The sequence below is a fragment of the Cucurbita maxima genome, unplaced genomic scaffold, assembly GCF_002738345.1.
Source record: "Cucurbita maxima cultivar Rimu unplaced genomic scaffold, Cmax_1.0 Cma_Scf00047, whole genome shotgun sequence".
NCBI classification, from domain to species: Eukaryota; Viridiplantae; Streptophyta; class Magnoliopsida; order Cucurbitales; family Cucurbitaceae; genus Cucurbita; species Cucurbita maxima.
In genome coordinates, this window is record NW_019272063.1 from 425644 (window position 1) to 438307 (window position 12664).

The window sequence follows — 12664 nt, forward strand, 5'->3', positions numbered from 1 at the left end:
TTTTTTTTTTTTTTTTTTTTTTTTTTTTTTTTTTTTTTTTTTTTTTTTTTTCCTATTGGATTTGGACAGATTGCCCAATTTGAAACGTTGAAAATGCTGTTGACTTTTCAAACCGACCAACAATTCAGAGAATTATCATGATCTATTTATTTTTCAGTTTCCCCGTCAAACAATCCTTTAAATAAACTTTTTTTTTTCTCATACAAAATTAAATATAATAATTGTCTAAGTCATTGTATATTGATTTATAGTTTATTTATTTATTTATTTTTTTAAAAAAAGCTAGCATACACGAAATATAGTTTAGTGAAAATTTTCAAAGTCAAACCGGAATTTAATTATTTTCTAATTTGTTTGATTCAATCATAAACATATATTATATTAATGTTGAAAATTTAATCAATATATATATATATATGAATTAAATTATTAAAATATAAGATAAATAGAGACTACAAATTTATCCATTGTTATTTTTTATTTAGTATAGGCATAAATTCAATATTAAAAGGAAATAAAATATTTTTAAAATATTATTCATAAATAGAAGATGGGCAAATATAATTTGATTTTTTATTTTTTATTTTTTATTTTAGAATATTTTTATTTTATTCATTCAAAACATACACACCACCGAGCTTGTCGTTTTAATCGTGTCAATTAAACAATGGTCATAAAAAGTGGAATGAGAAAAGTATTTTGTTTTCTTGAACTTCCTTTCACACCAAATATAAAACTGGAAGTAGTAGAGGAATGAACCCAAAGAGTGGAGTAAAAGAGAATTTGTTTTTCAGTTCCTATCCCCCAACTTTCTCGTTTTTATGTTTTGGCCCTAATTTTTTTATAGAATTTCATTTTAGTCCTGTGGTTAATTTTTCTTAAATTATTAAAAGTATCACCAATAATATTTTTATGACGTCGGAAAAAAGAATGTTTTAAATCATTAATTGTTAATTATTTTATTTTTATTAATTTAAATAATTTTAATTTATAATAATTGTCCTCGCAGATGATTTCAATAAAATTATATAAATTTTTAATTGTAAATATTTAGTAGAACTTATATTACAAAAATTAAATATTATAATAGAATAAATTATATTAATTAAGATATACTTATAAATCTTATACTATTATAAGAATTTATTAATAAAAACGATAACTTGTCTTAAATTTTAATTTAATTTTTATTAATTAATAAGTATACTTTTAGTTTGATTAATAATCATTTTCAAATAAATTATTTTAATAAAAGATTGTAAATAAATTAAATCGAATAATTAATTATATATATTATAACTCAAAAATCACATATCATTATAAAAGTAATAATAAATCAAAACGGGAAGAAAAGTACAAAGGTACAATTTCTTTTTGGTTGGGTCAAAACCAACCCATTATAAAATTATAATAATATTTATTTTAAAGGCACTTCGATTATGTTATTGAATCCCTTAAATCAACAAATTAAATTTTATTTAGCCAATTTATCTAATTTTCACAAAATGCTTAATTTCTAGGTGGATTATAAAAATTAAAATTTTATTTTTTAAAAAAATTCATATATTTAAGACTTGTTACGTAATTTTTCTAGAATAATTGAATTAGACCGCATGAATCAACGAATTAAATAAATAAATAAAATAGTAAATTTATTATAAAAAAAAAAACCCTCAAGCAAATTTTAAACAAAGTTACTTATAATTCAAATTATAGATATATTTAAATAATTATCTCAAAATAATTTGAATATTAAATATGAGTAATTAAAATAAAATATCTCAAAATAATTGAAATTGATCCAACACTAATTTGCTTCGCATGACAAATATTTTATTAAAATATATTTATCACTAATTATTTTAAAAGTTATTGTAATGCCAAAAAAAATAGCCTTAATCATACTAACACGACAAAATAAACAAGTCCCTGTTAATTTGCTGACGTGTCATTTTAACTTCCAACAATTTCTCTCATATCCACAACACAAATCCAACGTTGTTTTTCATGTGACGTACTTTTTATTTTTCTAGTAAATTGATATAAATAAATTAATAAAAATAATTTTAAAGGTGAGAATTGATAATTTTAATTATAAAATTAAGAGTTTAATTAATATATAATTAAATTAATAGACCCATCTAAATTTTAGAATATAAATTAATTCTAATTAAGGGTGTATAGGCAATACGTGGTATTGCTTAATGGATAAAGCAACATAATAAAATTAAAATTAAAAAGAAAAAAAGAAAAAAAAGAAAATGTTGTCATTATAAACGAGATCTCCCTCTTACTTGCCGTTTACGAATGTTCAAACTTCAAACGAAGTATTATTCAGCCGCCATTTCTGTCTCTCTCTCTCTCTTACACAGAGATGATGGAAAGTTACCCAGATTTTCTCTCAGCTTCATCGTCTTCAAACTCCCTCTCTTTCCAGAAAACGCTGATTTCTCGAGCTTCCGAGCCCACCGGAATCCATGGAAGTCATTTCCGGGAGGCGGGCATCTCCGGTGGGTTTCCGTTGTTTCCCGACGTGTCGAGGAGCTACATGTCTGTGGATACGAGAAGTAGTATGAAGGAAGATATGGTTTCGGTTAGTAAAGGCTTCCATGCTGATGGGTCAGCGGGGGAGGTGGTGGAGGGAGGAGCGGAGACGACGGAGATGGCGGCGGCGAGACAGGGAGATAATGATAAGAAAAAGAAGACGAGAAGCCGGAGATTTGCTTTTCAAACAAGGAGTCAAGTTGATATTCTTGATGATGGATATCGATGGAGGAAGTACGGACAGAAGGGTGTGAAGAACAACAAATTCCCAAGGTAACCTAATTAGTCTGTAATCATTTCTTAGCATTAAAACCAAGGCCTTAAAAGTCAAATTTTTATGGTTAAACGTTGAATAATACCTCCCATTATTAGTAGAGATGTCAATTTAGAACGGTCACAAACCATATAAACATTAAAAGAATGAGTGGACTAAATAAGATTGAGAATAGGAATTACATTTCCCGTCCCGAACCTTTACCACACTGCACCTTAATATAGAAAAACAACCCAATTCTCGAAAAATTCTCGTATGGATCCTTATGAGAATAGAGAATGAAATAGGAGGCGAGGGACGTTGACGGGGGAATCCTTACCACACTGCACCCTAGTAGAAAAAAATAACCCAATTCTAAAAAAATTCTCGTCTCAATCCCTTGTAAGAATAAATGAAAATTTTTGTGAGAATGGAGAATGAAATAGGAGCGGAGACAGTGAACCCTTACCACACTGCACCCTAATAGAGAAAAACAACCAAATTCTGGGAAAATTCTCGTCTTAAGAATAGAGAATGAAATAGGAGGTGAGGACGGATAAGACTTTTCTATCTCAGTCGTGTCGGTTAAATTATAAATTATTTGTTTGGTATTATTATATGGTGTAAGAAAAGGCTTGGTTAATGAATTGCAGAAGCTACTATAAATGCACACACCAAGGGTGCAAGGTGAAGAAGCAAGTGCAAAGGCTAACAAGAGATGAAGGAGTGGTGGTGACAACTTATGAAGGCATTCACTCTCATCCCATTCAGAAATCCACGGATAACTTCGAGCATATTTTGACCCAGATGCAAATTTACACTTCTTATTGATTATTTTACAAATATTTACTCATGTCAAATTTATTACATTTTTTCTATACATATAAACAAGTATTTATTTTAGGATGTTTATTGAAATTTTGTTGGAATGGGGTCGGGTGTTGGAGTCGAACATAATAAAATAGATTTAGATGTATGCCAAATCGAAATTGAGTAGTGCCACTTGCACGAGTGAGGTGCTGTCCCGGGTTTGTACGGATGTGGGTCGCATTCACGAGTTGAAATTTTTTTCTCGTGTCGATTGCAGAGTTAAAAAAATATGATTGGTATAAGATAAAAAAATTTAAAAATAAAATTCTATGGAATTTAAATATTTTCATTTTCTAGTTAGTTTATGGGTCTATTTTATATTATTTTATAATATAAATAAATTATTAAAAATTTAAAAATTTAAAAATTTTGAAACTAAATAATTATAAAATATAAAAGCTAAACTGTTACACTTCCATTAAACTCTTAAAACGCAATTTTAGGACTCAAAAAAAATTGAAACCTAAATTTATTATATTAAAAAAAAAAAGAAACGAACCGGATGGGTCTAACCCTCGATATTGTCGACATTATAAATTCCCAATTAACCCTCCATCTCTTGAACCCTCGGCTCACGCTGTCGTATCCAGGTTTTTCTCTGCAAAACTCTGCGTCGTTCTCAAGCAGGGCGGAGAAAAGTTGGTGTTTTTGCAGTTTACCGGCGGCAGAATCGAACGTTATGGGGATGGATCCCGACGCGGTGGCTAAGGCATTTGTCGATCATTATTACTCCACCTTCGACGCCAATCGAGGCGGTCTTGCTAATCTCTACCAGGACAATTCCATGTTGACGTTTGAAGGTCAGAAGATCCAAGGCTCGCAGAATATTGTCGCCAAGCTCACTAGCCTTCCCTTCCAGCAGTGCCAACACTCCGTTAGCACCGTCGATTGCCAGCCTTCTGGCCCTAGCGGTGGCGTGCTCGTATTCGTCAGCGGCAATCTTCAACTCGCCGGAGAACAGCATGCTCTCAAATTCAGTCAGGTAATGTGTTTTCATATTGAAGATATTGCTTGATTTGTTGCAGTTTTGTGAGCCTTGTGGTTATGGATGTTGAATTTATGGATTGATCTTGGTTGGATCTTGTATTCTCTTGGAGTTAGCCGATCGATCCTTGTTTTAGAGTTTCCTTGACTGAATTGATGTTGTGATTCTCTAATTTATGCGTTTGTGCTCTTGAAGTATCATTAGGTTTTGGGTAATTTGCGTCGTATTTGTTCATCATGTAGATCTAGGGGTTTTCGTTAGGGTTTTTTGTATCATATTGGGATAACGGTACTGTAGATCAAGCTTGAGACCGTGATATGCTTGTTTGCTACTTTTTATTGTATTTGGTATTTGGCGGGTTCGGCATGTCTGAGATGGTTCATGTTTTACTATTGGGTTCTTATTTTTTTAGAAGAAATCTTGTGGATTAAGTTCATTTGACCATCTTGCTGATTTATCAGCATGGGCCTAGTTAGAAAAAAAAAAGGTCCTTGATTATTTAACTCTGAAAAGTTAGTGCTAAACTGGTCCTTAATGGATGCTGCTTTTATCCGCGGGAGTTTGTGAGGCGACTAAGAAAGTTCCCCTGCTGTTATGTTTGAATAAAAACGTTGCCTCGTCCCATGTCTTTCTTCTAGTATCTATGCATGTTATGACTTCTCTAGCTTATCATGATGACATCTTTGAGAGAAAGTAATGACGCATTGAATCTGTGATCATGATCTATATTCTCCTTGACTATTTGGTGGTACTTTTAGATATAAATTCACGTGGGAATGCAAGAACATGTATTTGCTCGTTCTTCATTTACCTTTTCTAATTCAATATATGCCCAAATTGCTTATGGAATGGAATTTGTTTTAGAATGATGAATCATGAAAGCATTGTTAAAACAAATTATGGAATGATGGTATTCATGACGGTATATTTTATACTCTGTGAATAGCAATATAAGTGAATATGTATTGTGTGTAATATAATGAAATAGAACACACTGTTTATCTCATTATGAAACAAATTCAATTATGTCGAGAACTTCTGGGAAGAAAGAATTTAGAATTTGTTAATATATGTGCAAGATTGGAAAAGAAGGCGCAGTTTTTAATAGTTAACTACAGGATATGAACTTATGGCTGAACGTGAAAATCAAATTACGACATGAACAATTCTCTTTTTTGTTGTTAGCTGTGAATCCATGTTCTTTGTAGGATTTGGTTAGGTTGTTCGACTCTGTCCTTGAGTTTTAAAGGGCTTAAATTGCTTAGTAAATTTTTCTAACCAAAATGTATTTACTTTGTGCTTTTAGATGTTCCATTTGATGCCAACCCCACAGGGAAGCTTCTATGTGCTGAATGACATTTTCCGATTGAACTATGCCTGAAGTTGAGATTAGTTCATGGCATTGGGAGGCCTGAAATGTGAGGTTATTCAACCAGTTTGTTTATCACCCTTCAGTTTTTTTAGACATTTCAAATTGGAACTTGGATTATATCTTATCGTGCTTATGCTTCAAATTGTGTGCCTATGCAAGGTTGAATTTCTTGGTTGTCATCGAGAATTGATGAAGTAGATTACTTTGTTCAAATTCTAGTGATTTTCTCAATACTCTTCGAATTCAAGTGATGAAACAGTGTGTGTGCTTATTCGAATGCGAGTGTATTATATGCAATCATACCTGTGGAAAAAATAACGTTTTATACTCATTCATGACATAATGTTGATAGAACTTCCACGACATGGAAATTGAAATATGAATGTTCAAAATAAAATTGATTCCACCACAACGGAATCAAACAATGGAAAGGGGAAAGGACGTACGATGTTGATCGAGTGAGAGGCGGGATCCCGAGCTTACGAGTACTTGCTTGTGGATGCTATAAAAAACGGGATCCCTATTGTTCGTAAGTTGGTACTTGTAAGGTCAGGTTAAATAGATAGGAATTATTTATATAAATGGTTGTATATAATTAGTTGAAGTAACGTGTGCTAATATGAAAGCTAGAATAGACTCGTTGTCCAATGAAAGTGGTATAATTAAATACATCTCTAATCACCTATAATTTGTCATGTTCTGAAGAACGCCCAATTATAAAAACAGCATAAGCCCCAGGCAGATGGCAGTAGCAAAAGCAAAGACAAAAAGAAGAATGGCGGATTGGGGCCCTGTTCTTGTGGCGGTGATTCTGTTCATCCTGCTATCGCCGGGGCTTCTGTTCCAAGTCCACGGCGCCGACAAGTTCATCCAGTTCGGCAACTTTGAGACCAGCGCTACCTCCATTTTTCTTCATTCCCTCATCTTCTTTGCTCTCTTTTGCCTCTTCACTCTCGTCCTCCATCTTCATATCTACGTCTGATTCCATCCTTTTCTCATCAATTCTTACTTGTAATGATCTTTCAATTCATCATTTTTCTTTTCGTTTCGCAACACTTTGTATCGATGTTGTAGTTATTTAAATCTCGTGATTTTTTCTCACTTCTACATAACGTGAGATTGTGTTTGTATTCTTATATGGTAATCTCGATCGCTTTTATTCTCTCAATCTTTTTCCCGACATAGATTTTTCCCTCTTAACCCGTCTTTTCCACTCTTATAAAATCAAAATCAAAATTTACCTAAATTCAAGAAAATTAAGCGACACTTGAATAAAAGATGGGTACGTTAATGAATTGCGAATACATTCAAATGAGAACGACTTTTAAAAACAAATTTAAAAAGAGCGGTTTTTATTTGTGAGGTTATTCTTCATTCTTAGAAGCGAGAAATACATGGAGTGTGAGGGCCCTACTCGTTTAAGTCTCGGACTAATTTTTTGAAAACTCACGGAGAACCCAAAATAAATTTTAATTTTGTATTAATATTTATATTCAAATTATAATTTCCCCCCTTAATTTTGGTATAATTTGTTAAAATAATAGTGTGAAAGATAGATAGAAAATTGTAAGAAGGAGGTAGACCAAATTACTAATTTATTATTTCATGTGGGTCGTCATATTATTTATTATCAGCATTGCATATGGATGAATTAAATATATATATATACACACTTTGCATATGGGTGAATTTTTGTATTATTTAATGGGTACCTCTATCCATAGTTTATATACAAAAGTATGATTGAAAAAGGATAGGAATCATTAAATCCAAAAATTATGATTTTTTTTTTAATTTTACTAATAATTTACTAATTGACTTAATTTAATGTAAGGTATTCAAGATAGAACGCTCCGGCGAAAACAAATGAAATGTACCACAATTATTGTCTGGTTGTGGATATTGAAAGCGTAAATACTAATATACGAAGTGACAAGGAAAGCTCAAGTTCAACAAAGAATACAAACCAATAAAATAAAGAGTTCGAGTTCTGTTGTATTTGTTAGGAGTAATAATGATCCGAAGAAATTTATCTACACATATGCATTAAAAACGAATTTTTCGTTTAAATACAGTAAGATCTAGCAAGAATAATTTACTATTTAGTAATACCACTTGTCACAATCGCACTTTTATGACAACAGAACAATAATTGTACGACATTTATTCTAACTAGCGAACAAATAAGCCGTACGAAATTAAAAGTTTGTAGACAATATCGACGTATGCTTAAGTCTCGAGTCACGTTCATGAAACGTTTTAGAAATGAGCTAGAAATGCATAGAAAACCGCGTTGAAGCTAAAAAAGTGAAAATGGGCATTTTCACGTCTCACGACCAAATATAAAAGGTGGTGAGCGGAGGCGCACTTGATGAGTCAGATTTCAGAAACTGAAGCACAGAAAGGTAGGAATTATGGCGGATTGGGGCCCAGTTTTCGTGGCTGTAGTTCTGTTTCTTCTACTATCCCCCGGCCTTCTGTTTCAAGTCCCCGGCCACCATCATTTCATCCAGTTCGGCAACTTCCAAACCAGCGGCGCCTCCATTTTCATCCATTCCCTCATCTTCTTCGCCCTAATTTGCCTCTTCACCTTCGTCCTTCAACTTCACATCTACCTCTAATCCTCCCTAATCGCAATCGCAATCGCAATCGCAATCGGATCGCGATTCTTCGAAATTCCAGGTATATATTCTCTGTTTCTTCGTTTGATTCTGCTTGTGTTTCTTACTGCTCTGTCTGCAACTCATCTTCGAAATCTCGAGATCAATTTCATGTTGCGTTTCTGTTTAACGGATTCGGCGAAGCCATATTGTTGTAATTTGTGTTAGTTTGAGTGATTTTAGTATTCACAGTCAATTGATTCCTAATCCATGTGATATATTCCAGATTTTGGATTCACTTCTTAGCGTTTTTATTGTTTAATCTATCGAGTTTATTTCAATTGGTGAACTTGTGATGATGAACACATGGAATCACAAAAATCAATCGAGACATTTCTTTGGACGAATAGTGATTAGCAAAAGATAAGTCTCAAGTCAAGTGATGGTAAGCGTTAGGTCAAATTATTCATACATTATTATTTCATGTGGGGCAGGTTATTTATTATATATTTATAAGTATTTCAAAGTGGGTGGATTTTCTCATTGGTTCATATCATTCCTTCGTATTTTCAATTCATCTCTTTATGCTACCAAATATGCTCCACCAAACATTTCTTTTTCCGTTTAATTGCAAATTAACCCTTATAATTTCAAATATTAAAATTATTCCATATTTTGCTAAAATTTCTTATAACTAGTTTCTTCCTTCTAAATATTAAATACAAAATTTAATTTAATTTTTTTTTTTTTTTTGTAGGGTATAGATTTTAGTTTTATTGATTTTTTAAAATTATGTTTTGATTTGTTTTTATTTTATTTTTTATATTCATCTATTTAATAAACTTTATTTTAGTATTTCATATGAAATAAATCGATGTCACATCAACTTTATAATTAATAAATAATTTCATATCCACGGATAGGTGGAAAAGATAAAATCAACTTTTTGTTAGTTATAATAACGAAAAAATAAGATAAAAGTTACCGATAAATTATTCAAACCTTAATTATTAAAAATGTTTTTTCTTCTCATTATTAGTTAGGTTAGGTTTCAGATTTTTATTAATAGCTCAAATTTAGCTTGAAGCCAACTAAGTCGCTTCATAGAGTTGGAAGTAAAATTAATTAATTATAAAAATAAATAATAAATAATAAAAAAATTACAAAGAATTCTATGTAGTGGGTTTTGGTGATGTAAGTAAGTTTAATAAATTCTTCTTTCTTTTTGGATAATAAAAAATCGAGCTATTACCAAATACATTGACAACTCAACTAATATTGGACATTTTAATTATTAAAAAAATTCATAATCATCTTCTTCCCTCGAGAAATCGTTTACTCATTCGAAGTTGAAGGATAACTTGTCATCGTCTTGCTTTATGAGATCGATTCTAGCTTAAATCAGTATAAAATTGAATTAAACAGATCTATATATCCTTTTTATGTCTAAATTCGATGTTTTCGTTTTAGTCATGATTAATACTTAAATTTGAAGTAAAACATTAAACCTGAACAAAACAACCTACCTGTAAAGTTTACCAACCAAATTTTATAATTTAATATAATGTAAAAATATTAGAGTATCGTGACTCTTATATTTACCCATTGTAAATGATAAGGAATGAAAGACAAATTTAGAAAAACACCATGGAAGGAATTGAATTGTTCATGTAAGTCTAAGCATTTCAAACTTTGTAGGGTTCATATCTGCAAAACCAATGCTGGGATCGTTACCCTCCTTAATCCCCTGCCTCACCCTCTCCACTCTCTCAAGAATCCCTTTAACAGAAATATCAAAAGCATCCTCAAAACCCTCTAATCTCGATCTGGGGTCTGCATAAATCACACCAGGCATCATTCCTATCAACTGGTTTCTCATACCCACAATTTCTTTACCAGAGATTCCCTCCAGAACCTTACTAACATTCACCTCTTTCCCTTTAACCATCGGTATGAAAACAGAGTACTTCTTGTGATCCTTTGGAAAGTGCCAAATGTACTGAGCATACGCCGTTCCAGAGTGGAAGAAAACAGGAATACAGCCAGCTATAATGGCATCAAAGGTCGATCTTCTCGTGAATGAGTCCCCTGGTGGCTGCAAGCAAAAAACAGAGCTCATAAACGTGCCCATCACTGCCACTGGGTCACCGCATTTCTTCTCCCCAGGGATGCAGGCCAAAAACGAGCAGCTTTTTGAGGCCTTGCACTGGTTTATCAGCTCCCCTCTAATGGAGGTTTCTTGTGATGGCCTTGGCCCTCCTATGAACGCGAAAAGGAAGGGCCTCCTCTGATTTTTCACCTTCTTCTTCCATTCTGTGATTTGTGAGTCGCTTGAAGGGTGGAAGTCAGTGGGATATGGGATTGCGAAATCATTGTTCCAATACCCTGTTTCGATTGTCAGCATCGTCATGTTCTTGGTTTCTGGTAAAAGCATGAGCTTTGAGCCCCAATCTGATTCCTCTTCATTGTCCCTTCTGAAATCCCAAGTGATTCTTCCTCCAATCAAGAAATGGTCTCTACCCCACATGGCTTTCCACTCTGTTCTTTGTGATACCCATTTCGCCAATTCAATTGACCCTTCGTCTCTTACTGAGGCATTGAATCCCCAAAGGTAAGGTCCAACGTCAAGCCCTGCATAGAACGGCACAAAAATTGCTGAGGCTTTAGAGGAATCCTTGGTTAAGCATTTGTATTGCTTCATTCTATTATGGAAAATCACTTCCAATGCGAATTGGTTCGTGAAATGCCATCCTTTATTGGTTAATACTCGTTTGGAATTTTCAACTTTTGGGCCTAATCCCCTGTTTTCCCACACGAATCTGCAGATTTCTGACCATTTCATATGAGGTAATTTGCAGCTTTTAGCCAAACCTTCATTGAATTTCTTGGGAAGATTATGAATGTAAATGTATCTCCCTTTGCATGAGGAATCCTCCGTTTTGAATCGGGGTTTTTTTGATTTGGTTTTGGTTTTGGTTTTGGTTTTGCTGGATCTTTCTTTGTGACGAGCAGCTTTTTTTCTTGATCTTTTGGCTGGTGGCGAAATGGAGGAAGAACTGATATCAGTTTTGACAATGGCTTCTTCTGGTTCTTTGATGATCTGAGCTTCGACAATGGTTTCTTCTGGTTTTGGATCAATGGAGGCGTTTAGAGAAATGGGTTGTGATGAATTTGCATAGTCATCGGTGATGGAAGTGGCTTCGTTTCTTCTTGTTTCAAACAAGGCAGTGTAATCAAGGAAGAGCAATATTGAGCATAGAACGAAGGACATCAAAGCAACAAAAGGGATCGGATTGGTACATTTTGGAAATATGATCTTCTCCATTTTTCATCATCAATCATCAGCACACGATACTACGCTACGTAGGAGCTCGAGACAATTCTGTAACAACGATGCCTCCCGATGAGAGGGGTTCAACAAAATAGCTCTATAATTTCGAATGGCACAAATTTGTGTAATATCATAATATCGTATATGAAGGAGGCTAGCTCCTGAAAGGTGAATAGGCAACGACTATTAACTATAACAATCATATGAACGAAGAACACGTTCGGTTGAAAGGACACTAAAAGAGAGGGAGGTGAGGAGGATTTTGAGTGGAATCAGCCATAGAAGGCAAAGCATTGACGTCCTTCAATAAACCTTCTAAACATAACCTCTTGCCATCCAATTAATGGATTATTCTTTCCTTTCATTTCCATTTTAGTTTTTTAGGTTTTAAAATTAGAATGATTATAATGGTAAGGTTTAATTTTAACCAAAAGAATAAATAAAAAAAAAAGATTCGAGTTGAAAACGGAAAAGAAGAACAGAACGGCTCGACCCATTTTTCCTTCTTAATCTCATCATCAGCTAAAATCGAGACTAATGAAGCTTCTTTTGCCTTGTTCAACTCTCCACGAGTCTCCTCAAATGCTTAAATTAGCTTAATTGAAAATTTGAACGAAACAAAAAAATTATATTAAGCTTTGTCGGGATTAAAACTTTAAATTATATTTATAACCATGTGCATTTATTTCATTTTTTTAAATAAGTCAAA

At 32.9% G+C, this 12664-nt stretch overlaps 5 protein-coding genes across 5 annotated transcripts in view; 4 read left to right on the forward strand and 1 right to left on the reverse strand.

Moving 5' to 3' along the window:
• Nucleotides 1–3703, forward strand: part of LOC111470780 (probable WRKY transcription factor 75) — a 19967-nt gene extending 16264 nt beyond the window's left edge. Inside the window, exons 2-3 of the mRNA XM_023116389.1 lie at nucleotides 2347–2817; nucleotides 3451–3703. Coding sequence (XP_022972157.1) covers nucleotides 2375–2817; nucleotides 3451–3628 — 621 coding nt within the window. The 5' untranslated portion in view covers nucleotides 2347–2374 and the 3' untranslated portion in view covers nucleotides 3629–3703. The remainder of the gene's footprint in view (nucleotides 1–2346; nucleotides 2818–3450) is intronic.
• A 506-nt stretch (nucleotides 3704–4209) lies between these two features.
• LOC111470768 (nuclear transport factor 2B-like) lies at nucleotides 4210–6275 on the forward strand. Its single transcript, XM_023116368.1, has 2 exons — nucleotides 4210–4649; nucleotides 5959–6275. Exons 1-2 carry the CDS (start codon nucleotides 4347–4349, stop codon nucleotides 6031–6033), a joined length of 378 nt encoding a protein of 125 aa, XP_022972136.1. The 5' UTR covers nucleotides 4210–4346; the 3' UTR covers nucleotides 6034–6275.
• A 152-nt stretch (nucleotides 6276–6427) lies between these two features.
• On the forward strand, nucleotides 6428–7145 carry LOC111470766. The gene has a single exon (XM_023116366.1). The coding sequence runs from the start codon at nucleotides 6767–6769 to the stop codon at nucleotides 7004–7006; it is 240 nt and encodes a 79-aa protein (XP_022972134.1). The 5' UTR covers nucleotides 6428–6766; the 3' UTR covers nucleotides 7007–7145.
• Nucleotides 7146–8380: 1235 nt separating this feature from the next.
• LOC111470767 lies at nucleotides 8381–8922 on the forward strand. The gene has a single exon (XM_023116367.1). It carries the CDS (start codon nucleotides 8439–8441, stop codon nucleotides 8643–8645), a length of 207 nt encoding a protein of 68 aa, XP_022972135.1. The 5' UTR covers nucleotides 8381–8438; the 3' UTR covers nucleotides 8646–8922.
• Nucleotides 8923–10201: 1279 nt separating this feature from the next.
• LOC111470765 (probable xyloglucan galactosyltransferase GT14) lies at nucleotides 10202–11949 on the reverse strand. Its single transcript, XM_023116365.1, has one exon. The coding sequence runs from the start codon at nucleotides 11947–11949 to the stop codon at nucleotides 10291–10293; it is 1659 nt and encodes a 552-aa protein (XP_022972133.1). The 3' UTR covers nucleotides 10202–10290.
• Nucleotides 11950–12664: the final 715 nt, after the last annotated feature.